The sequence below is a fragment of the Pseudorasbora parva genome, chromosome 8, assembly GCF_024679245.1.
Source record: "Pseudorasbora parva isolate DD20220531a chromosome 8, ASM2467924v1, whole genome shotgun sequence".
Lineage (NCBI taxonomy): Eukaryota > Metazoa > Chordata > Actinopteri > Cypriniformes > Gobionidae > Pseudorasbora > Pseudorasbora parva.
In genome coordinates, this window is record NC_090179.1 from 44,401,579 (window position 1) to 44,428,534 (window position 26,956).

The 26,956-nt window shown below is 39.3% G+C and overlaps 1 protein-coding gene across 3 annotated transcripts in view; it reads left to right on the forward strand.

Annotated features, from left to right (window-relative positions):
- The window catches only part of clcn2c (chloride channel 2c), a 143,748-nt gene that overhangs the window by 51,337 nt on the left and 65,455 nt on the right, over positions 1 to 26,956 (forward strand). For 2 of the 3 annotated variants that reach the window (XM_067451413.1, XM_067451415.1), the window contains exons 3-11: positions 9,732 to 9,863; positions 12,791 to 12,919; positions 12,997 to 13,130; positions 13,241 to 13,318; positions 19,815 to 19,893; positions 21,435 to 21,560; positions 22,305 to 22,389; positions 25,840 to 25,941; positions 26,279 to 26,363. In XM_067451413.1, coding sequence (XP_067307514.1) covers positions 9,732 to 9,863; positions 12,791 to 12,919; positions 12,997 to 13,130; positions 13,241 to 13,318; positions 19,815 to 19,893; positions 21,435 to 21,560; positions 22,305 to 22,389; positions 25,840 to 25,941; positions 26,279 to 26,363 — 950 coding nt within the window. The remainder of the gene's footprint in view (positions 1 to 9,731; positions 9,864 to 12,790; positions 12,920 to 12,996; positions 13,131 to 13,240; positions 13,319 to 19,814; positions 19,894 to 21,434; positions 21,561 to 22,304; positions 22,390 to 25,839; positions 25,942 to 26,278; positions 26,364 to 26,956) is intronic. The other variant, XM_067451414.1, reaches the window with a different exon arrangement.

The following is a 26,956-nucleotide window of genomic DNA, read 5'->3' on the forward strand; positions in this document are numbered from 1 at the left end:
ATCATGTTGACAGATGAGGACGTTAAAATCACACTCTTATGATAGTTTGATAGAGTATATGTGAAACTCTTGTTTGAATTAATCCCTTTTCTTTTGTATGACTGAACATTGTATAAGCATTCACTCATTTCACGCTTTTATAGACAACCTAGAAAGTCAAGGAAGGTTTTCTTTTTTAAGTTTTATTAGCTGTTTACACATTAGCAACCCAAAAAGCGATTAAAGGGATCATGAACTGAGAATTTTAAGCTTGTGACTAGGGGTGGGCGATATCTCGATATTTTAAATATATGGAGATATTTTTTAAACTCGATATGGATTTTGACATATTGTATATATTGATATATTGTTTATATTTAATTCTGATTCCGCCACTTTGCATGTTTTGCCTTCTCTGTGCTGTGCTCGCACGCCTCCCTCATCGTTGCTTTTGTTCCCCCTCCCCTCGCGTGTTGAACACGGCGGCATCCGCAACCAGGTTAGGATTAGTCATCATGTTGACAAGCGCGCGCGTTGTTTAAGACTTAGTTTAGAGACCATGATTTTCCTTCTAACACAACTGCTTGCTAAAATTCATAAAGAAATATTAATGTTCATTATAGTCGCAAGTTTCACCCACAGTCAGGTGACTGACACTACTGGTGCGAGACGCACTCGCAGTCGCAATCATGTCAGTTTATGATCTGTGTCTAACTGATCGCATGGTTTTCGGTTAAAATGTCAAAATGATCGCATATTATTTAAAAATTATTGCAATATCATTATTATTATTATTTTGTCAGCTTTATCACGGGATTATGATGAATAGGTCTATGCATGTTTTAACCAAGAGGGAAATACGAGACATCCCGATGTCCTGAGACACAGTGCTCTTCTGTAAGGTGTACTGTATCATAGAGCTTACCTTCTGATGTTCATATTTCGTTCTGTAACTGGAAAAGAAGGGAAGCTCGCCTCACGTGTAGCCTACATGATCTGCATTATGAGGCGCTCATGCTTTATATTAGTAAAGAGCGCGACATCTACTGTTTGAATTTTGATACAAATTTACAGTGTTGGGCAAGCTACTTGGAAAATGTAGTGAGCTAAGCTACCAGTTACTCTACATTAAATTAAGCTCCACTACACTGAAGCTAACCCCCCGGGAAATGTAGCAAGCTAAGCTACAGCAACTCCACAAAAGTAGTTTACTACATCTAAGCTACTTTTTGTTTATTTATTTTTATATTGAAACAAATTCATTCATATCAATGCTATTTCAGTGATCAATAAAAGTCAAGCATATAGACACACATTTTTTTTTAGTTATTCAAAAACTGTCCGAAATCAATTCGGCATGTGATCCATAATATTAACAAAACCAGTGGCCTGTTGCACAAATGTAGGATAAGGGATTAAGCCGCGATATCTTGGGGATCTTGTCATTTTTATGCAAAATTTAGTACACAGCTGTCATGTAAACATACCCTGAAGGCAACTCATACCAAGAACGATAACAATAATGAAAGATAACTGTATATTAGCGGATAAATTGAGCCAGGATCACCAAAATATCCCAGCTTCATCCCTTATCCTAGTATTGTGCAATAAGCCCCTGGTGTTGAGTGTGTGTGTGTGTGTGTGTTCATCTGTAGGTGTATGATATGCACACACAACTGTGTGTTTGCATTTATGCTCAATTTAGACTTAGGCATTTTGCAGGACAAACTGTAAGTTAATTTACAACTCAACTTGTACAAAAAAAGTCCAGTCCAGAAAGTACAGTAGCAAAATAATTAAGACCTGCTCCAAACAGTACCAAAAAACAAAACGTGCGTGCGTGTGCGTGTGTGCCCAGACGCCCACACACATGAAACAAGTTTCATTCGTTCACTCACACACTCACTCACTCACTCTCACTCACTCTCACTCACTCACTCACTCACTCACTCACTCACTCACTCACTCACTCAGTCACTCACTCACTCACTCACTCACTCTCACTCACTCTCACTCACTCACTCACTCGCTCACTCACTCACTCAGTCACTCACTCACTCACTCACTCGCTCGCTCGCTCGCTCGCTCGCTCAGTCACTCACTCACTCACTCACTCACTCACTCACTCACTCACTCACTCACTCACTCACTCACTCACTCACTCACTCACTCACTCATATCCAGAGGTGGCCAGGCTGGACCCCGATACTTTTAACAAGAGGTGTTTATTCAAGAGACAGTAGATTTTAAAACTTTGCCGTTTCTCTTTTGTCACCGCACGGATGATGCGCGTTCAACAGCGAATTGAGCGCTTGAAAAAAAACGTAAACTAGATGTGCACGCGCCTATCCCGTCTTTACGCGCTCACTGCCAAATGAGTACTTTGAAAGGCTCGCGCGCGCATCTGTGCGTGTCTGCACGAGGCAGAAAGGAACGTAGAAAGTGAAGTATATCCGCGTTCTTATCAGTTGTGTTTCCAATTTGAGCTTGATCCTCAAAAATGTAACTTTAGCTAGTGTGGACGCTACCGCACTACTTGATCAACAGAAGAGCTTTGCTACTGAAAAGCTATTGTATTGAGAAAACAGCGACGCTACCACCACGCTACTGAAAAATGTAGTTAAGCTAACCCGGGTGCGCACCAGAAGTGCTAATGTGAAAGCACCCTAAATTATATATAGAAAGTGATTAAAGAACGCTCTTTACAATCGCTGGAGCTGTCAATCAAACAGTGAGTTTATCAGTGACTGAGTTCTGGACTCTCGACAAAACTCCCGTTATAATCAACAAATCTCTTACTTATAATTATAGTTTGCGCTGTTAGTTGTGATGAAAACATTCGTTAGTGTGCAGAAATCCAGTTGCAATGACAAGATCACTGCATTCATGCACTCAACATGTCTGTGATCGGCTACAATGCAATATCACAGCAGTGGGCGTTTACACTGAAGTCTCACAGCGGCCAATCACAGCAGTGGGCGTTTACACTGAAGTCTCACAGCGGCCAATCACAGCAGTGGGCGTTTACACTGAAGACTCACAGCGGCCAATCACAGCAGTGGGCGTTTACACTGAAGTCTCACAGCGGCCAATCACAGCAGTGCGCGTTTACACTGAAGTCTCACAGCGGCCAATCACAGCAGTGGGCGTTTACACTGAAGTCTCACAGCGGCCAATCACAGCAGTGGGCGTTTACACTGAAGTCTCACAGCGGCCAATCACAGCAGTGGGCGTTTACACTGAAGTCTCACAGCGGCCAATCACAGCAGTGGGCGTTTACACTGAAGTCTCACAGCGGCCAATCACAGCAGTGGGCGTTTACACTGAAGTCTCACAGCGGCCAATCACAGCAGTGGGCGTTTACACTGAAGTCTCACAGCGGCCAATCACAGCAGTGGGCGTTTACACTTAAGTCTCACAGCGGCCAATCACAGCAGTGGGCGTTTACACTGAAGTCTCACAGCGGCCAATCACAGCAGTGGGCGTTTACACTGAAGTCTCACAGCGGCCAATCACAGCAGTGGGCGTTTACACTGAAGTCTCACAGCGGCCAAACACAGCAGTGGGCGTTTACACTGAAGACTCACAGCGGCCAATCACAGCAGTGGGCGTTTACACTGAAGTCTCACAGCGGCCAATCACAGCAGTGGGCGTTTACACTGAAGACTCACAGCGGCCAATCACAGCAGTGGGCGTTTACCCTGAAGACTCACAGTGGCCAATCACAGCAGTGGGCGTTTACACTGAAGACTCACAGCGGCCAATCACAGCAGTGGGCGTTTACACTGAAGACTCACAGCGGCCAATCACAGCAGTGGGTGTTTACACTGAAGACTCACAGCGGCCAATCACAGCAGTGGGCGTTTACACTGAAGACTCACAGCGGCCAATCACAGCAGTGGGCGTTTACACTGAAGACTCACAGCGGCCAATCACAGCAGTGGGCGTTTACACTGAAGACTCACAGCGGCCAATCACAGCACTGGGTGTTTACACTGAAGTCTCACAGCAGCCAATCACAGCAGTGGGCATTTACACTGAAGACTCACAGCGGCCAATCACAGCAGTGGGCGTTTACACTGAAGACTCACAGCGGCCAATCACAGCAGTGGGCGTTTACACTGAAGACTCACAGCGGCCAATCACAGCAGTGGGTGTTTACACTGAAGTCTCACAGCAGCCAATCAAAGCAGTGGGCGTTTACACTGAAGTCTCACAGCAGCCAATCACAGCAGTGGGCATTTACACTGACGTCTCAAGCAGACACGCCACTTCAAATCAGAGGCTAAAATCAGGGTCAGAAAAGGTCTTTTTTTTTCTTACTTATGACAATTTTGAATGTAAAAAATCATACTAACATGATAAGAGCACCACAGGAAGCGCTATAAAACATTGTAGTTCATGAGCCCTTTAATACATGAAAAATCTTACATATAGCCCCTTTAATTTTTTTTGCTCAATGATTTTCCCGACGTTTTTGCATTTACGTAACGTTGATATAATGCAAACGCAAATGTTCTGTAGGAAGTGAATCTGGATCGGCTAACAGAAGGTGATTTCAGTTCTGTGAGCAGAGAGCGAGGGGTTAAATGAAGAGGAGCGAGAGAAATGCGAGCAAATGACTGTTTTGATTGAGTGGTGTTATAAAGCAGAAGCCAGCAGTTACACACACACACACACACACACTCTTACATAAACCCATCACCCTCATTACATCTGCATAAACAAGACATTTAGAAGTTCTGCGTCTCACACAGGCCTCTCTCTCTCTCTCTGTGTGTGTGTGTGTGTGTCGCTCTTTCATGCTTTCACGTCTTGTTTTTTGTCTAAAGTTGATGTCTGCATATCAAAGGAATTCCGAGACGTCTGTAAACGTCGCCTTAGACGTGATTTTAAGAGCATTATGTGTGTTTTGAAGTCCACATTGTCACTCCTACGCCACCTGTCTCGTATATGTTCAGATTCGCTGCCTCTCGCTCCATTATTTGGTGAGTCATCATTGGCTCTTATCGAGGTTGCCGTGGATACTAACAGCATCCACGTGTGTGTGTATGTGTGTGTTCTGGATGTAGAGGGTGAGATGTTTTTCCAGACCTGTTGTTTATGACGAGAATAAAGAATTAATGTTTCCTAAATGACTGTTATTGAGTTTAATGGACTGCGTTCCTGCCGTTGCACTCAAGAACGTACACACCTACTTGATTTTATTATTTCATTGCAAAAAGTAACTATGTTATAGCCCAGTGCAGAGTTAAAAACTTTATCTGCAAACATAAAATGTATTTATGTAATGAGATTCATAAAGAAAATTATGCGGTTTGCACATCCCTTTAGCTGTTGGGAAAAATGCTTGTATAATATTTTATAATCTGCTGTATTCTGGATATTGTGTGTGTGTGTGTGTGGTTGACTACATTAACCCTCTGGGCCTCTTCGGTCAATCATTTTTGTCGCATTAGCTCTGTGAATGGATATGGTTCAGATATGTAAATGGCTCTTAACTCTTTCCCCGCCAGCATTTAAAAAAAACAAAAAGAAAAAAAGTTGCCAGCAACCGCCAGGGTTTTTGACATTTTTCTCAAAAATGTAATAGCCCATAGAATATTTTGTTTTATGAATATCTAAGGCATGCAATATATCAAAAGAAAAAGCTGACCCTCTTCTTTTAAACAAAACAAAAACGTTTTAGCTTCATGCATTCCTTTTTTATCAACACTTGAATATGGGAAAGTTTCATAAAAAAGCAACATTATGAACAAAAAGCTGAGAAAATCCTGTGTGTGTGTAAGACTGACTCCAGATCAGATTGAGAGATGATCAAACACAGATGAGGAGATCGAGTCCATCAACACCTCTAATGCTTCAGTCCTGGAGCTCCTCATCTCATTCACTGACATCAGATAGTTTTGATTTATATGAAGTTTAATGATGATGATCACGTTATTTTACATATGCATATGATTACATGCGATCGCTTGTTTTACTGCGTCTTACTCGCGTGTTTTGATCAGGAGATGCTGTACTCATTCAGAAGATGTGAAATAGCGCCCCCTAGCGTCTGACAGTGAAAACTCGGAAAAATCAGTTTTTGGCCAGGAAAGAGTTAATAGTAAAATATTAAAATTATTTTTAATTCCTTTATAAAATATAGTTTTCTGTACTCATTCAGAAGATGTGAAATAGCGCCCCCTAGCGTCTGACAGTGAAAACACGGAAAAATCTGTTTTTGGCCAGGAAAGAGTTAATAGTAAAATATTAAAATCATTTTTAATTCCTTTAAAAAAATATATTATTTTCTGTACTCATTCAGAAGATGTGAAATAGCGCCCCTAGCGCTTGACAGTGAAAACACGGAAAAATCTGTTTTTGGCCAGGAAAGAGTTAATAGTAAAATATTAAAATCATTTTTAATTCCTTTATAAAATATAGTTTTCTGTACTCATTCAGAAGATGTGAAATAGCGCCCCCTAGCGCCTGACAGTGAAAACACAGAAAAATCTGGTTTTGGCCGGAAAGGGTTTTCTCACAAATAACGGAAAGTTTTTCAGGGTGTTCAAAAACCAGTCAGTATCTGGTGTGACCACCATTTCCCTCATGCATATTTATAATTTAGTTGATCATTTTGTTCAGTATATCTTATAGTTGTGCTAGTTCATATAAATTTGTTAAATTTGTATTTAATTGTTCTGTGTTCAGGTTTGACTGCAGTAAAATGCAAAAACTGACACTTCAAATCAAACAAACATTTCAAACATCAAACCTTAACCAAAGTAGTGTTTGAGAATGTCTAACTCAAATCCACAACTTAATAAAAAAAAGTATTTGTCTAAAAACCACTAGAGAATTTGTATCCTTTTGATAGCTAAAATAGTAAAATAGCATTACATAAGTTTATTTTTCTTATTTTTTTACTCCCACCAGATGGTACTAATATGCCTTCAAAAATTTGGTTTTTAAATTCCTTGTCTCTATTTTACTACTTTTAATTGAGAAATAATAAAAAAGGATGCATTTTCTTCAATGGGGGAAAAATAGCTCATAAAATGTGTATAAATATAGCATAGTATCATAAAATCCCTTAAAAATTCTAAATAACAATACAAAATATTTATACATTTGGTTTTCCTGGGGGGAAAAAAGTTTCATTTCAAGGCTTCGGTCACTTTTGACCGCGAAGGAGATAAGTGTGACCCCTAAACGAAGAGGACCGGAGGGAACCACTAACTTAAGTTTTTTCGGGAAATGTATTGTTCCAGATCTAGTCCTGAATATGAACTTACCTCCTGACTTACTCAAACCAGTCATCTAACAGTGCATTAACATCGTGTGCTTCTCTGATTGTATAAGTCATTGTTTTGATCGGATGTTTTAGAGATGAAGGGAAACCTCAAGCCCATGTAGGTGTCGATCGGATCACAAGTGGGCGATGTTAAATACAGGTGTAAACGGGATCTAAAACACTTTGAGCTTGTCCAATTTCAATCACTTCCACATTGGACCGAATTGCTTTCGTAGTGCAAACGCTCATGTGGTCAAATACACTCGAACAGCCGCTAAGGCCCCATTTACACTGCATGGTTCAAGTGACCCAATTCTGATTCGTCCCTCTCATGTGGCACAGATCGGATATGACGTGTGAAGGTGTAAGCAGGAAAAAACGCATGAACTCCGATATCCTCAGATCAGATTCAGGCCTCACTCATATGTGGTAATAAACCTGATATGATTCGGATACGTGCATTTGCATCTGCCATTCTAAGCCTTTAAACGAAAATTTGCACACTGAAAAAATACTATTGCATTTCAAACCACAACTAAAGGCAACTTTATACACCACACTATAAAAAAATGAAAGGTCTAACTCCTTGAAAAATGCTCTAAGCATATAATCTTCGCCAGTGTAAATGCAAATATCAGATACGGTCGCTTTTAAAAGACGATGTAAGCAGATATAGTCGCCAAATCAGAATTTGACATCAAGACCTGCAGTGTAAATGCGGCCTAAAAGACCCACTACTGACCTGTGAACATTACGGGACACAAGCTAGCCAGAAGAGATTTAAACTTTGACTGGAGACCCAAGTTTGGTTTGAAGATGGAAAAACATCCCAAGCACAATGTTCTCTCATCATTCCTGATTTATAACACACACTCACTGCGTTTCTCCGTCGTCTCCGGTCGAGTTCAAATGTAAATTACGCTTATTTCATCCATTTAGATGGAAAGATCTGAAAAAGCCCATATGAAGAAATCAGGACAGAAGTGGTTGAACGTGGACAAAAGAGATGGATTAAAACACCAGGTGTAAACGGGATACGTATACTTGTGATCCGATCCACCAAACGCATCTTAACACCGGTTGTAAAACACAGCCTAAGTTATCATAAAAGGCCATCTAGGGAAAGTTCCTTCTCTTGGTAGATTAAAGATTATATGCTTAGAGCATTTTTCAAGGAGTTAGACCTTTCATTTTTTATAGTGTGGTGTATAAAGTTGCTTTTAGTTGTGGTTTGAAATGCAATAGCTTTTTTTTTAATTGTGCAAATTTTCGTTTAAAGGGTTAGTTCACCCAAAAATGAAATGTACGTCATTAACTCCTCCTGGTTATGAATCAGCGAATTGAGTCATGATTCGGATCGCGTGTCAAACTGCCGAAATCATGTGACATTGGCGATACGAATCATGAATCAATCCGCTGATTCAGAACCGTTTGAATCTTTATTTTGAGGATTGAAAACAAACCCAGAAGAGAAGACAATGCTGAATAAAGTCGTAGTTTTTGTTATTTTTGGACCCAAAAGTATTTCCGATGCTTCAAGAGACTCTAATTAACCCACTGATGTCTCATATGGACTACTGTGATGATGTTTTTATTCCCTTTCTGGACATGGACAGTATAGTGTGCATACACTTGCATACGCTCTCGGACTAAATATAAAATATCTTAAACTGTGTGTGAAGATGAACGGAGGTCTTACGGGTGTGGAGCGACATTAGGGAGAGGAGTTAATGACAGACATTTCATTTTTGGGTGATCTAACCCTTTAATTTTAGTTTCTTTTCTGAGGTGTTAGTTTGTAAATTGTAGGTTGAGTGTCACTAGCTATGTTTCCATCCAAAGTTGGAAGATCACAAACATTTGCGAATAAAGCAGCGTTTCCATCCCATGTGTTCAAGAGAACAAAATCACCACTAACTGGGAAATGGCCGCAAAAATATCAGTAATAAAACTGTAAGTTGCTCAATCTTGCTCTTTTTTCCTCCATCATAAATGAGTGTCGTCTCAGAGCGTCAGATAAACGCTGTCGTGTTCTCTTGCGTTCGGTGTTTTGGGAACGCAATCATGTGAGACTCTTCTGGGGGAATTAAACCAAATCGTTCTGATCACAGACTCCGGCGTTTCACAGCCACCAAACCAACATTTGAGATGCTGCGAGGGCATTGGTTAGTCCAGTTATCCAATCACGTGAGTTTGTTGCACATCAAAGGATTTATTAAATGTGTTTCCATCGTGGTTTATGCTCAGTAGTATCCGCTTTAATTGAGTAAATGTATGCACATCCATCGTTTTTTTAATGCGATATCCCAAAATGAGATGGAAAAATAGTTGCTGACACATTGCTTTGCTTTTGGGAATTGTGGGTAGTGCAGTTTGTTCTCGTCCCTGGAATTTTCCAGGTGTGCAGTTGACCTTTGTAAGTAGTGCAGTGTGTTTTTGTGTGCAATGTGGGTAATGTAGTCTTTCTGTGGAGTCTGTGCAGTGCACTGTCAGCGGTTCTTCATGTTGCGGGTTGGCGAGGACTGGATCTTCCTCATCTTGCTGGGACTCGTCATGGCGCTGGTCAGCTTTGTTATGGATTTCTGCATTGCCCTCCTATTACAAGGTGAGTGTGTATGTGTGTGTTTGTGCAGATTGTTTTGGCTGTCTCCGTTTTGTTTTTTTGTTTGAGTTGCTATATAATTCCTTTAGAGGTTGTTTAAGTCAGTATTTTGCTTTGGATGCTCTTTAAAGAATCAAGACAGATGGTTTTATAAAGACCTGTATGACGTATTGATCTTAAAATGGTTTAGTTACATCAGCAAATATGCAATGTATTTGAGTACCATTGGAAATAAATACATTTCTAAGGCAAAACTCAAACATTTTGTACCTTAATAAACCTTATTAACCCTAAATAAATGTTTGAATTATAACTGTGGCTGAAGATGAACAAACTTGAGTTGATGATCTGTTCTAGCGCCTTTATAGTCAGAGTAATGAGCTGTTTTGCTATGCTTGTGAATCAAAGTTACTTTTAATAAGAGCTCTATTGTCCTTTAATTCCATTTGTTATTATTTGCGTCATCGGAGGAATTTTTCCAGAAATAAAAAGCATAAATCTCTTTTCTCAGGGGGATATAAGAGGGGGGAAAGCACAATCATTTGAATATACGATATCAAGTAAATGCATCTTTTTTTAAGAATGTTTAGATCCTTTTTTAATGGAAAACAAGACAAAATGACTTTCTTTTTGCCATGTAGATGCTTTGTCATTTATCTCATTAAAACTGTTTTGAAATCGGACGTTGTGTTACCATGGAAATGGTACTTGAATTTCTTCTAGCGGGCTCCTCCCCCTAGTGGACGGTGTCATGTTTCATACAACCCCAAATCAGAAAAAGTTGGGACAGTTTGGAAAACGCAAATAAAAAAAGAAAGTAGTGATTTCTAAATTTACTTTGACTTGTATTTCATTGCAGACAATATGAACACAAAATATTTCATGTTTTGTTTGGTCAACTTCATGTCATTTGTAAATATGCATCCTTTCCTGTCATTCACACCTGCAACACATTTAAAAAAAAGTTGGGACAGGAGCAATTTAGGGCTAGTAATGAGGTAAAAGGGTTAAATAATGATGTGATTTGAAACAGGTGATGTCAACAGGTGATTGAAATTATGATTTGGTACAAAAGCAGCATCCAAGAAAGATCTAATCCTTTAGGAGCAAAGATGAGCCAGTTTGCCAACAAATACGCAAGAAAATTATTGAAATGTTTAAAAACAATGTTCCTCAAAGAAAGATAGGAAGAGATTTGGATATTTCACATTCAACAGTGCATAACATAATTACAAGATTCAAGGAATCTGGAGGAATTTCAGTGCGTAAAGGACAAGGCCGCAAGCCTAAGCTGAACAACCGTGATCTCCGATCCCTCAGGCGGCACTGCATCAAGAATCGTCATTCATCTAGAAGCGATATCACCACATGGGCTCAGGACTACTTTGGCAAACCTTTGTCAAGTACCACAATAAGTAGTTACATCCACAAATGCCAGTTAAAACTGTCCTGTGCCAAAAGGAAGCCTTATGTTAACAGTGTCCAGAAGCGCCGTCGACTTCTCTGGGCTCGGAGGCATCTGGGATGGACCATCACACAGTGGAAATGTGTACTGTGGTCAGATGAATTAGTATTTCAGGTATTTTTTGGGGAGGAATGGATGCCGTGTGCTCCGGACCAAAGAAGAAAAGGATCATCCAGACTGTTACCAGCAACAAGTCCAAAAGCCAGGGTCTGTCATGGTATGGGGTTGTGTCAGTGCCCTTGGCAAAGGTAACTTGCACTTCTGTAAAGGCACCATTAATGCTGAAAAGTACATAGAGATTTTGGAGCATAATATGCTGCCTTCAAGAAGATATCTTTTCCAGGGACGTCCATGGATATTTCAACAAGACAATGCAAAACCACATTCTGCACACATTACAAAGTCCTGGCTGCGGAGGAAGAGGGTACGGGTACTTGACTGGCCTGCCTGCAGTCCCGACCGGTCTCCAATAGAGAATGTGTGGCGCATTTTGAAGCGCAAAATGCGACAACGAAGACCCCGTACTGTTGCCCACCTTAAGACTTGTTTGCAGGAAGAATGGGACAAAATTACACCTGAAACACTTCATCACTTGGTGTCTTCAGTCCCTAAACGTCTTTTAAGTGTTGTGAAAAGGAATGGCAACATTACAAAGTGGTAAATGCTTTACTGTCCCAACTTTTTTTTAATGTGTTGCAGGTCTGAATGACAGGAAAGGATGCATATTTACAAATGACATGAAGTTGACCAGACAAAACATGAAATATTTTGTGTTCATATTGTCTGCAATGAAATACAAGTCAAAGTAATTTTAGAAATCACTTTTTTTATTTTTTTTATTTGCACATTCCATACTGTCCCAACTTTTTCTGATTTGGGGTTGTATTAAAACAATTATTTTAACTACTTTATATTCAAAGTCTTTTCTGATCTTGACAAAACACAAATCGTCAGAAAGGTCAGAGTCTCAAGGTTCCGTATTTGGTGGAAAATACATAAAAAAAACAAAAAACAATCAATATAATGTGGATTACACCCAGTGGCGCCTAAACAAAATCTCATGGGAACTTCAATTTTTGTGATATCAACTTCAAATTTGGGACACAACTTGGTTAGACATATGGCTTTGATTTTATAGTAAAACATTTTTTTTGTAAAATATATATTTAATATAAAATTTAAATGATTTAGTACAGTATTTTTCATTTACAGTTAATTTAAACTTGCATAACTTTTTTATACTTTCATATTTTGAATTGCAATAATCTGCAGAGTGTTAAAACAAGGTTAATATTCCAATGCATTCTTGAATTACAGCTATTTAAGTTTGGATAGTGCATTTTCATTTTTATTCTCGGGGGTTAATGGAAAACAAGACTAAATGACTTTTTTTGCAGTGTAGATGTTTTGTCATTTATATAATTAAAAGTGTATAGTACATGCGTGTGTGTTCTGCTTCCTACAGCACAGAAGTGGATGTACGGTGGTTTGGACAGTAACGTCATCCTGCAGTATATGGCTTGGGTCACATATCCTGTGGTTCTCATCAGTTTCTCTGCAGGCTTCACACACATAGTAGCACCTCAGGCCGCAGGTGAGACGCGCTAACATTCACACACTCATAAGAGGTTTCTGTCGTTGTTCCTAATTCAGCGTTTGTCTCTCAATCAGGCTCTGGTATTCCTGAAATGAAGACGATTCTCAGAGGAGTGGTGCTGAAGGAGTATCTCACGTTGAAAACGTTCGTGGCCAAAGTGGTTGGACTGACCTGCGCACTGGGCAGTGGTTTGCCTCTTGGCAAGGAGGTGAACATACACAGATTTAGATACGGAGAATGTGTTTTTAGCTTCAGATCTAATTGACCTGCCCTGTTTTAGGATCATCACAAGCCTTATGTGTGTTTTCTATCCTGTAGGGTCCGTTTGTGCACATTGCCAGTCTGTGTGCGGCTCTTCTCTGCAAAGTCATGTCTTTCTTTGGTGGAATTTATGAGGTAATTTAAATAACGTTTCATAGCCTCCCGTTTTAAGCAAACTCCTCTAATAGTACTAAATGCAGGACACATAAACGGGTGAAGATCTTGGGTCATATTTTGTACCAAAGTATTGGTCTACTATGCACGTCAAAAAAAATAATTGGTAGGTACAGTGCACTTATTCTGTGTGAGCAGAACCAGAAAATATGACCATATCACACCAGTCCTCAGGTCTTTACACTGGCTTCCAGTTACATTTAGGATCGATTTTAAAGTACTATTACTTGTTTATAAATCTCTCAATGAGCTAGGACCTCAATACATCGCAGATATGCTGATTAAATACAAACCCAACAGATCACTCAGATCAGCAGGATCAAGTCAGTTAGAAATACCAAGAGTTCACTCAAAGCAAGGAGAGTCTGCTTTTAGCTATTATGCCAGCCGTAGTTGGAACCAGCTTCCTGAACAGATCAGATGTGCTCCAACAGTAGCCACATTCAAATCCAGACTCAAAACACATCTGTTCAGCTGAGCATTTACTGAATGAGCACTGTGCACTGTATGTCCGACTGATTGCACCCTATCTTATCTCTTTATTCTTTTTATAATTGGTTTAGTTTACCTTTGTTCTTATCTCTGGTTATTGTTTATTTTATATGTTCTTTTGAGTTGAATATGACGAGTGAAAACTGGGTTTGATGGAAATAGTAAGTTTGACAATAAGGTTTGAGTATGTGTAAATCTGTGGAGGGTATGATGAGCGAGTAAGGGTTTTAACAAGAAGGTTTCTGAGTAAAAATCAGGGAATAGTGATTAAAATGGATGTTATGAACGTGTTTGAGAAAGAAATGAATGAGAGGTGTTCTAATTAAGATGGTACATGTATGTAGGCTGTAAACTGAAGAATGTTTATTTTTATATCAGATCATTATTGTGGATCTGACCATTTTATTATTATTTTTTTTTATTTTTTTTTATTTTATTTTATTTTTTTATTTTTTTATTTTTTTATTATTATTATTTTAATTACTATATCTTTACGACTGTTTTAACTATGCTTGTTTTTAATTCTTTATTCGTCCATATGGTATTCTTTTTTTTCTCATGCATTTGTTACCACTATTTTAATTAATTTCTATGTAAAGCACTTTGAATTGCCATTGGGTATGAAATGTGCTATACAAATAAACTTGCCTTGCCTTGCCTTGCCTATTGAGCTGGAGGTGGGATACGGGTAAGCTGGGCCTAAAATGTTTTCGCCACACCTGCCAATGGCCGAATTAAGAAAATTTGCCAGCCATAAATATTTTTTACTAGCCTGTTTTTGCAACAACAGGCAGTTATGACATCAATATTATAGATATCAGTAAAACTTCACAATTCTCTATTGCAATTTCAATACCACAGCTAAAACTACTAGCCTAACTAATATGCATTTACATTATTAAAGACAAGTAACAGTATTTTTCAGGTAGACATACTGAATAAAGCAAGCAAAAATAAAACTGGATAATCTTCACTATATAAATTAAACCTAGAATAATCCTTATTAAAAGTACTAAAGTTATTCTATCAGTCCTTTGTTGTTTGATTAACATTAAAAACACAGACAACAGTAGAAATATTAGGCTTCTGTCACTTTAAGACCGAATGCACGGATCCAATACACTGATATTGGCACACATGCATTTGCTTTCTCTACTGTTGTGTTGTCACGATACCAAATTTTTGACTTCGATACGATACCAGACTAAAATACCTCGATACCGATACTAAATCGATACCACGGTAAAAACAAACAAAAAACAGGTAATATGAATTATATGACAACAGAACTTATTATTCATTGTTTTATTTTTTTTAACTAAAAATTCACTTGGTCAGCATGTTCCTGCGCTGGTTTTTGCCCATTCCCTCCTCTTACTGCTATAATAACTGCATGCCAGTGTGAAGATCTTCACAGAGATCACATTATCAATCATGTTATAATTCACTACCCTTTCATTTCTCAACAGGTTGGGATGAACAAAATCTTATTTTATGATTCGAGTAATTTAATATTTTTTAAATGTAATCTTATAATTATAATATAGATTTTTAATTGTATCTGTTTTAAAAAATAAGCACAAAAAAATGCAAATTACAAACAATATGACAAACAGTGCTTTATTTTTCAGCTTCATTAGGTCTATTTAACAGTAGCAAGTCAAGAAAGAAATTAAATAATCAAATATAAAACAGCTTACTTATTCTTCACTCTATAATTTAATTATACACTGATTCTTAATAAATATATTTTAGTTATTTAGCCAAGCATGTGGTGGTTTTCTATTTTTCATTGTTTGCTTAAAGGGGTACTTCAGCGCTGGGAAGATGAATCTGTATTTAAACTGGGTCATCAATGCAGTAGAAATGTTATTTTTGAATTTGGTGCCTTCTAGACTGAGAAAAGACAGAAAAATTATTTTTGTCCAATGGGGATGAAAGACTACAATTCCCAGAATGCTTCGCTGCCCTGTGAGGCCATTCCCAACGCCACCGCTACTGGATTACTGTGACTGAGTTAGAGAACAGACACTACAATTAAAAACTGATCGTGTCTGTTCAATATAATGAGTGAGTCGCCGCGCGAGTCTCACAGCACTGAGCACTAACTGCACGAGTGATGAGAGCTGAGGTAATCGCGACTACACTCGCGGCACACATTCACAACTCCAGTTCAATCTGGCGTGTTTCAGTTCATGCCTTTGCAAGCTTAACTTTCATAGAAATGAATTTGAGAAGTTAAAAGACTTACATTGCTCACCATAGCTCCGTTTAAATGAGTGCCTGCAGCTGCGAGCTGAGCTGTGAGTGTGATCTCCATCCCTCATGCACGAGTTGAAAACATGCGGAAATGGCTCCCTCTGCTGGCTGTAGTCTTTAGCCTCTGGGCAAACATTCCTCCTATGATGCAAAAATCGTCATTTTGCATCATAGGAGGAATTTTTCCAGAAATAAATTGCATAAATCTCTTATCTCAGGGGGATATGAGGGGGGAAAGCACAATAATTTGAATATTCTCCAGGGTTTCTACTGATACAAAGCCATATGCTAATCGCTAAAGTAACCCTTTAACATTAATCACAGAATAGGTCTGGCTTAAGACCTGCACTGATCTAATTAGCTCAGCTGTATACGCTCACTAAAGACATATCCGACTGTGTTTACCTCAATACTCCCCAGATCATGCATTTTTACTTATGTTTGACCATTCGAACCCCAATAATAATCTGCGAAAGAACTGAATGGCGATCGTATTTTTGTTGTCTGAAAGGCGTGTGCGCGCTTCAGGTCAGAGTCCGGTAGCACGAGCACGTCCCACGCCGCGCCTTTTCTCCTCATGCGCACATATTTTTGTTGCTTTCTCTGTCATGCGTTGCACGTATATATTTAACTCTACTACTACTTCCAATGTTTAGTGAACTGTGGAAGCAGAGCTCACACACACATCCTGACGCCTGCTGTCACACATCCACGCACATTAAGAAATACAGCTCATATTAGCGCTGTCCTCCTTAAAGTACCGGTACTAATAAAAGTCCATATCGTACCGTTTGTAATAGCAGGGTATCGCAATACTTTTCTAGTACCGGTATATCGTGCAACACTCAATTTCATAACTGACTGTTTAATAGGATACTCATTGCATATTATTCTGTCCGTTCAAGTGCAAGAAGACGATCTGAATTCAGTATTTGTGCGCTGTTGTCTAAACCCCCATTCAGACAGTAAAGGTTTCCCGTGGGGTCGTAAGGTATCGTCATCATTGATGGGCTAGTCTGATTTTGTCTGAATCCAGAATGTCAGTTTCTCCCATCGCCCGTGTAAAAATCCCCGGCTGAATTACCTCCTGTTTTTAGACAAACACAAGGTCGTGTGGTGATTTCATTTCCGTCTGAATCCACATCTCTGAGTTTTCAAGAATATATCACTTCAAAATTCACTGTTTAAATCCTTTTTGTCCACTGCAGGGCACCGTATGGTTGCGCTTCGCTGTCATTTGGATGCATTTTAAAGATCTTTATTACTAAAATGCTGGCAAGAATTTACAAGAGCAATATATTTCATCACCCCTCAGAAAATAAAGAGCAGAAGAGCACGTAAACATCCGAGATGGGCTGTTATTACAGCAGAGAGGATACATGTTAATATAACCACAGCTTTATGATCACCTCTTGTAAATTAGAGGCTGTATTTCTGCTCATTTCCATGTGGAATAAAATGACATCCTTTATTTTGAGATAAAATACAAGACAGAAAACTATTTTAACTATAATGTGCATCTATATATCTTCCTATTTTTAAACAGATTTAAATAATTAAATAATAATAATGATGATGATAATGAATAAATCACCATCCGTGCATGCACATTTATTTTTTTGGACTTCCACGGGAAACAATTACCGTCAAAATACGGCTTAAGATGTAGCTTTCTGGACGCGAGCTTCGGATGTTTGCGCACACAACTTTCCACACAGCACGCGAGTAACAAATTGAGTTTGTTTTACGTCGTCTTGCGCTTGAATATTTCAATGAAAAGGCTTAAACTCACGTTTGAGTTCACGTTTGTTTACGTTCATGTTCTCACATCATTGCATTGTTAGAATTCATACAAATTTTATTGGCTATTGTCACATTTCATATACTCGCCAACGCTGATTTTGACTTCATTTGACACCTTGCGAGGTTGGTTTTGGGTGGGTTCAACAGTCTAATTATAGATGTAATTACAGAAATTAATTACAGCTGTAAATTATATGAAGGTATTTTTAAATGGTGCGGTGCAAAAACATGTTTTTACACAATAAGTATGGATGTACCCACCAGGTTTTTGCCATAAATTCTAAAATGCTTTAAAATATTTAACAATCGACTCATTACTGTGAATGTTCTTCTAATAAGACATATTTCTGAAATCGATACATCCATTAGAACATTTTAATTTTGAATATCATCAATACAATATTTCAGATAATTTAATTTAAAAAATTGCATTCAAAATTTTCTGAATAAATAAAAGGCATTTGTATTTTTTTTTTTTTTTACTGTAAAAAAACTGTATAAAAACTTAATTGCAGCTTTGGTGCGAGACACTTTGACTAGCGATACACCCTCATAACGCAATTATAATGAAATTTTGGCGACATTGCGATTTAAATTTTACCTCATGTAAACACAATAGATCAAAATTATGCGATTAAGCTCATAATCATAGTCAAATATGTGGTGCATGCCGATTGTAATTGCCATAGACAGACACATAAACAATGTCATCCGTTCCACTCTGACTAAAGTGCACACCTGACGAACACAGATGACGTTTTTATGCACAAATTCATAAACACAAATTCATTAACAGGCATTGATTTTTGTCGTGCTGAAGAAACCAAGATAATGTTGACAATGTTGTGCAACATGAATGTAATAAAGCATACTGATAAAAACACCGAAATAAAGTTATTTGGCACATGACTGTAAAAAAAAATTCTATATGTCCATAGAAATGTTTTGCATTTGACGCAAGCGTATTAAAACAGTGGCCAGTAAACACACCAACTGTGTTATTTGTGCTATGCATTGGCGTATGTGAACAATGCCAGTAAAATTAACCACAGTAATCAAAATAATGAGAATTGCATGTGAACGGGCTTGTCATGTCAACATCTTACTGCGATAAAGTCCTTACCCTGATTATTGGAAATACTGGTAATCTCTTTATTGATGCACATGTCAACGTAGTCACTATAAGTGGACTTAAGGGAAAAGTGTGTGTGTGTGTGTTTTGATGTTTAACCAAATAATGCCTGATTGGATGATGCCTGTGTTGGCGCTTGAAAAGTTGAGAAATCTTCAACTTCTGCTGCTCTCAACGCGAGTGAAGTGACGCAATGAAACCCACAATTCAGTTCGGCAATGCATGACCCATTCAAAGTAAATGAGAAGCGTTAACGTCGACGCCCTGTGTGAATGCAGCGTGAGAGAGGGAGTGTGTGTGTGTGTGTGTGTGTGTATTGTGTGTGAGAGAGAGTGTCTGTATGAGCGTGTATGTTATCGAAATCAATCTAAAATGTGTGTATTTTTGCATTTCTCTTGATGAAGTTTTCCTTTTGTGAGGATAAAACTAACAGCGATATCATCTCTGAATAGATTTACCAAATACAGGTGTGTGTCTATGTGTGTGTATCTATATAGTGTGATAGATGGTGTGCGTTGTATAAATTGTACGTTTTTGTAATAAGATGATTTTATTGTGTTTGTGTTGGTGCTGTATTGAACGGTCCTGGATTGTGCTGGTGTGCATGTACATCTGTTTTTGGGTTGTGTTGGTTTTGAACAAAAAAGTCAAGTAGTCAAGTTGTTGTATATTACATTTTCTACATTGTATATTTGTGTGTGTGTGTGTGTGTGTGTGTGTGTGTGTGTGTGTGTGTGTGTGTGTGTGTGTGTGTGTGTGTGTGTTAAACAGAATGAGTCCAGAAACATTGAGATGCTTGCAGCGGCCTGTGCTGTCGGGGTCGGATGCTGCTTTGCTGCTCCTATTGGAGGTGAGAGAACTGGGGATTTGGGATAAAATATATAAAAACTGAACGAGAACAAGACCTTGTGTGAATGTACCCAACCACGTTTAGAAAAACAGAAATAAAATTAATAACTGAGTTCAACTCTGTCAAAACTTGCAGGATGTTTGAAGGGTACAAAGACTTGATTTTGAATTTGAAAGACAAAGAATTTGATTTCTCATGCCATGACCTCTAATTTTGCCATGCAACACCACAAAATGTTGCAGAAAATGTCTATATATGTGTACTAATATATATAATCATATACCACTGGTTTCATGTTCTTTGACTCCGTTTTGAAGATCATTTTTTGGGAAATTAAAGTATTCTGGATAGTGCTGTCAAATCAATTAATCACATCCAAAATAAATGTTTGTGTTTACATAATATACACAGATCAGGCATAACACTGATTATCTCTCCATCACGGCTCCTGTTAGTGGGTGGGATATATTAGGCAGCAAGTGAACATTTTGTCCTCAGAGTTGATGTGTTAGAAGCAGGAGAAATGGGCAAGCGTAAGGATTTGAGTGAGTTTGACAAGGGCCAGATTGTGACGGCTAGACGACTGGGTCAGAGCATCTCCAAAACTGCAGCTCTTGTGGGCTGTTCCCGGTCTGCAGTGGTCAGTCTCTATCAAAAGTGCTCCAAGAGGAACAGTGGAGAACCGGCCACAGGGTCATGGGCGGCCAAGGCTCAGTGATGCACGTGGGGAGCGAAGGCTGGACTGTGTGGTCCGATCAAACAGACGAGCTACTGGAGCTCAAACTGCTCCAGAAGTTAATGCTGGTTCTGATAGAAAGCTGTCAGAATACACAGAGCAGCTCAGTTTGTTGCGTATGGGGCGGCATAGCCGCTGACCAGTCAGGGTGACCTCTGACCCCTGACCCCGCCGAAAGCACCAACAGTGGCACGTGAGCATCAGGACTGGACCACGGAGCAATGGAAGAAGGTGGCCTGGTCTGAGGAATCACGTTTTCTTCTACATCCCGTGGATGGCCGGGTGTGTGTGTGTGTGTGTCTTACCTGAGGAACACATGGCCCCAGGATGCACTATGGGAAGAAGGCGAGCCGGCGGAGGCAGTGTGATGCTTTGGGCAATGTTCTGCTGTGAAACCTTGGGTCCTCCATCCATGTGGATGTTACTTTGACACGCTCCACCTACCTAAGTGCGTTTAATCGATTTGACAGCACTAATTCTCAAAAATGTTTTAATGTATATGCTGTACATTTCTTTTGAATTGCATTTTAATTTCACTTAATTCCACTCAAATTAGAATTACCCATCCTGTTTGCTTGCTCAATTCAGATTCAGGAATTAAAACAGAATTGATTCATCTCTAAATGGCACACACACCTGGTGCCCGCAAAGTAAAAAAAATCTAATTAAGACTAAATGATCAACCAAAATTGCATATTAATTATATGTATTAAGTTGTGCAATGTTGTTTTTAGTATGTACTGTTAATTTGAAGAAAACTTAGACAATAACTCTATATGTGTGTGTGTGTGTGTGTGTGTTTTAGGTGTGTTATTCAGCATTGAGGTCACCTCCACGTTTTTCGCCGTACGAAACTACTGGCGTGGATTCTTTGCTGCTACGTTTAGTGCCTTTATCTTCAGAGTTCTGGCCGTGTGGAACAGAGATGAAGGTGTGTGTTTGTGTTTTAAAGTGCCCCTTTTGTGCCATTTTTAAGGTTGCTAGTCTTGTTTTGACTGCAGCATCAGCTCTTTTCTCTCAGTGTCTGAAACGATTAAAGATTCAGTTTCTCTAAACCCCGCCTTTCTGAGAGCTGCTCTGCTGTGATTGGTCAGACGGCCCAGTCTGCTGCGATTGGTCAGAAACCAAACGCTCATTATCATATCTGAATCTCAGCTCGTGATACGAACAGTAACGATGGCGTGGGTTTGACCGTATCAATCTCATCAAAGTGGATTTGCTTTAGCAGCAGAAAACAGCTTCACATGAACAACACCAACCAAACTCTTCCAGCCTCAGATACAGCTACAGGGATTGAGGGCGGGGCAAAGAGACACTGCTCAGCCAATGAGGACCACAGGCTGGCATTATGCAAATTAGTTACAAACTTATGTATGTTCAGCAGGAAGTGAAAGCAATCTCTCTCTCTCTGAATTACTGACGACTCGTTTTAGTTCAGAATCACTTCCTTTTTTTTAGGAGACAAACTCAATTGATCTGATCTTTAACCTTTGAAACATCTTTCACATTCACAAACCGCTCGATTACACACTACGTAAAAGATCATACCTCAAAAAGTATAATAGGGGCACTTTATTATGTTTTAAAGCACATGTGATGTATATTTTGAGCGATGTTCATCTCTCTCTCTCTCTCTCTCTCTCTCTCTCTCTCTCTCTCTCTCTCTCTCTCTCAGAGACGATCACGGCTCTCTTTAAAACACGGTTCAGGCTGGACTTCCCCTTTGACCTCCAAGAGCTTCCAGCCTTTGCTGTGATCGGGTCAGTTCTGCCACTTTTTTGTTGTTGTTATTGTTTCTTTACATTTGTCATGTACCAATTCTTAACAATAATTCTTAAAATTAATTTGTCTATCTGTCCTTAAAACAATACATTTCACCAGGCAAACTTAGAGGATAAAAAGTGATCATGAACTGAGAAATCAAATTTCCCTTGACATGTAAGGGGTCACTGTACTATGAAAACATCCTGTAAGTTTCAGAAATCAAACGTACTCGTAAGTCCACAAACAGCTTTTATTGAAACCAAGCTCAGAAAACGACTCGTTTCGGATGTCGTCACATTATTACATCATAGTGCAACGAAAGACCGCCTCTGCAGAAGAAGGTCGACGCCCACTGCCTCTTTAGCCCCGCCTACCAATTCACACGTCATGTAGTAGTAAAATATGAGAGTGACGCTAACATAGGATTACTCCAGCAACAAAACCATAGAGGATGATGTTCTGGAGTGCCACGTTGTGGTCTTTGCATTGATCCTAGCCTTAAAGGTGCACTATGTAGTATTTTTGCAGTAAAATATCCAAGAACCACTAGGCCAGTGTTATATATTTTGTTCAGTTGAGTACCTACAACATCCCAAATGTTTCCAACTATTTGTAAATTGTGAGAAAATTGCTATTTTAACTAAAGACCGGGACGTGTCAGCATAGCGTCTGAGGGAGTCGCCTGTCAATCGCGTCATATCTGCGCTACCCTCGGTTTTATTCTGCAGAAGCGCTTTACTCTTAGCAGTGTGAACATGTCACAGCAGCGCCGAGTGAACGCACAGAGGAACGTCATAACATCATTTTAAACACACTTAAATGTATCTAATATGATAAACAGAGCTGCTTTACCTCATAATCATGACCGGAAAAAGCAGAAGTGTGTGCGCCCGGTGACTGTGTCCCCTCCCGTCATAATAAAAGTCCCGGTGTTCGCGAGCCGTGTGTGTGTAACAATCGCTCCAGCGGCCGTGCTCAGCTCCACCACACTCGGTCCTGCTCTGCTTCACTACAGTAACGTTAATGACCACATCCATCAACATGATTTCTGCCCGAGTCCTGTTTTCCACCGGCTGTGAGGGACCACATGTCCCAAGATGCTGCGCTCACACTTGGCGTCATCATACTACGCCTTTGTTTAGAATAGGCGCCCTCCAGTGGACGGAAAGTTGCATAGTGCACCTTTAAGAAAGAAGTTCCAGTCAGATCGCATCAGTACGATACTTTGCTTGTTTGCTTAATTTTCTACTGCCGATTCATTTTTAAAGATTTAAAATCTGAAAGTCTGAAGTTTTTAAGCTTTTAGTATGACTATGTTAGCGTTACGGTTATGAATAAGGGGGTGTGTTCCAAAACAATGACAAAATTCGCATTTAGGAGATATAAGCATTCAAAACTTTGCATTGTTAAAAAGGATCACAGATTTTTATGATATCATCGCAGACTTCAGCTTACCATCACATCTTCTGTCCAATCAAATGCTCTCTAGAATCGGAAGTCCCGCCCCTTACACTATAAACAGACGCTGAAGCTGCTGAAATCGGTCAGTTGTTCACACACTATTTTCTACATGGTGAATGGCACATTGCAATAGGAAACAATTCAGACATGTAATTGTTTCAGTTGAGATAAAATGAAGTGTGGTTTCACATTAGTTTCATGCGCACTGCTGCAGCACACACACACACTTTTTTTTGTTTTTTGTAAATTGTGGGGACTTTCCATAGGCCTAATGGATTTCATACTGTTCATACTGTACATTTCAACAGTATTTTCTATCCCCTACACTGCCCCTGCCCCTAAACCTACCCAACACACACACACACACACACACACACACACACACACACACACACACACACACACACACACACACACACACACACACACACACACACACACACACACACACACACACACACACACACACACACTGCTCCTACCCATCACAGGAAACATTCTGTATTTTTACTTTCTCAAAAAATCTCCTTCTGTGTGATTTATAAGAAGTTTTCCTCATGGTGACCTAAAAATGTCACCACAAGGGCAAGGATTTCGGATATTTCCATCTTTGTGGGGACATTTTGTCCCCATAACGTTAGGATTACACACACACACACCAACAGCTCTGGTCTAGTTAGAGATACGAGAGCGCGGAGCGGTCATATGCGCGAATCGGAGCAGACAACAAACCCATTTAAATTCCGCACAGAAGGCGTATTTCATAGATATGTAGAAGATTATGAAGATAAACGGTTTGAGATTCGGAGGAAACTGTGGCTTTACTAAACAGAAAGGCTCTAGTCAAACTGTGTATTAACGAAACGCTATTGGCTGTTTCAAAATAGGGGAGGAGTTCTTACAGCTGGAGCGGTTTCAGAGGAAATTATGTCAAAACATTGAATAATGCTGCGCGGTTCAAGGCACTTCAGTGGGCCTTTAAACAAGACACAGTTTGAAATTGCTGGAGCGATTATTAATGAGATGAACACAACACGCGCCTCGTGAGCAGCGGGACTTTTATTATGCCACAGTCGCCAGCGCCATTTCCTCTTTCCGGTCATGAGTGTGAGGTGACGCAGCTCTGTTTACCATATTAGACACATCTGAGTGTGTTGATAATGATGTTCTGACGTTACTCTGTGCGTTCGCTTGGCGGCTGCTGTGACACTTGTTCACACTACAGTGGGTAAAGTAGAGTAAAGTGAGTAAATTTCTGCAAAATAACCCGGAAACCGAGGGTAACGCAAATATGATGTAATCGACAGGCCACGCCCCCACACATCCCAGTTCAACGCAATTTACTAACGGTTTACAAATAGTTGGAAACATTTAGGAAATGTCAACTGAGCAAAATATATAACACTGGACTAATGGTTTTTGGATATTTTACAGATTTTTTTTTACATATTGCACCTTTAAGTGTAGTCGGTTACTCGTCAGTTATGCCAGAAATGTTCAACTATTGATTGGTTAAGTAACGCTACACTCAGCCCACTTTAAGCACTTTGATTATTTATGCCTGTGTGATTGCTTGCTATCTTTGCTCATGATGCTCAGTACAGAAAGTAAATATGTTTGGTGACAATTTACAATAAGCATTAGTTTACATGAACTAACAATGAACATCACTTCTGCAGCATTTATTAATCCTAGTTACTTGCATTAAATAATTGTTCTCGCAAACAGCGAGTAATATTACAAAGCGTGAAGAAACGTCTCCTGCTGATTGTTCATGCACATCCATTTTAGACACTTTGTACCCGACAGATATTTGATGAAAGCAACACAATGAACTGTATTATGAATCATTTATTCATGAGCATGTTTATGCCATTACTAATGAATATGCATGATGTCACTCATAATTCTCTCTCTCTCTCTCTCTCTCTCTCTCTCTCTCTCTCTCTCTCTCTCTCTCTCTCTCTCTCTCTCTCTCTCTGCAGAATCGCCAGCGGGTTTGGCGGTGCCTTATTTGTGTATTTGAACAGGCTAATTGTTCAGTTTATGCGAAAACAGAAAACTATTAACAAGTTTCTCATGAAGAAGTGAGTGTTTCTACTTGTTTCTCTGTAATTGTGAGGGCCAGATGTCTAAAAATGTCAGGAAATATACATCTTGGGCTGCTTTTTTAAAAATCCTGATAGTGTTGTTAAAATATTATGAGAAAATGTGAGTGTTTTTTGACCTTGGATGCATGTAAACCTGTTATAGAGAGGCAAAAACAATATTAGATGGGCAATATTAAATATATGGGCACTTCTAAGAATCCATAAAGCTTACTGAAAGCAAACACAGACTGCAATTATTATTATTATTATTATTATTTCAGAACAGTGAATGTGTATCGTATCAGAAGTGTTTATGTGTCTGTTTCGTGTGCAGGCGTCTGTTGTATCCTGCCCTGGTCACTCTCCTGATTTCAACGCTTACTTTCCCTCCGGGCTTTGGGCAGTTTATGGCCGGACAGGTAACACACACACACACACACACACACACACACACACACACACACACACACACACACACACACACACACACACACACACTCACACACTCACACACACTACACAAAATGTGTTTGTTCCCCAGGCTGTTAAATTCATCCAGTTGAGAATCCTAATAAGACCGTTGAGAGAAACATGAGGCATTCATTAATCATTCTTAACAACACACACACCCGTATAAAATACAAAATAAGGCATCAACTCTTACTCTGTCACACTCTCTCTCTCTCTCTCACACACACACACACACACACACACACACACACACACACACACACAATGTGGCGATAAAATACACCATTAGCAGCGTATGACTGCACTCTTGTACAATACAATCTATTTTCAATTGGTATATTTGTCTTGTTTTATAGTAACATTTCTAAACATCCTCTAAACTTGACATTCATGTTCATTTTAGTCATTTTAAAGTCTTACCAAGGATGTTGACTTTAAAAAAGGATTTTGTATTTTGTTAATTCATTTGACCTTAAGTATTTACTGAATTCACTGAAGTCAAGTTAATATATATTAACCATATATTTGCATGTTCATGTTT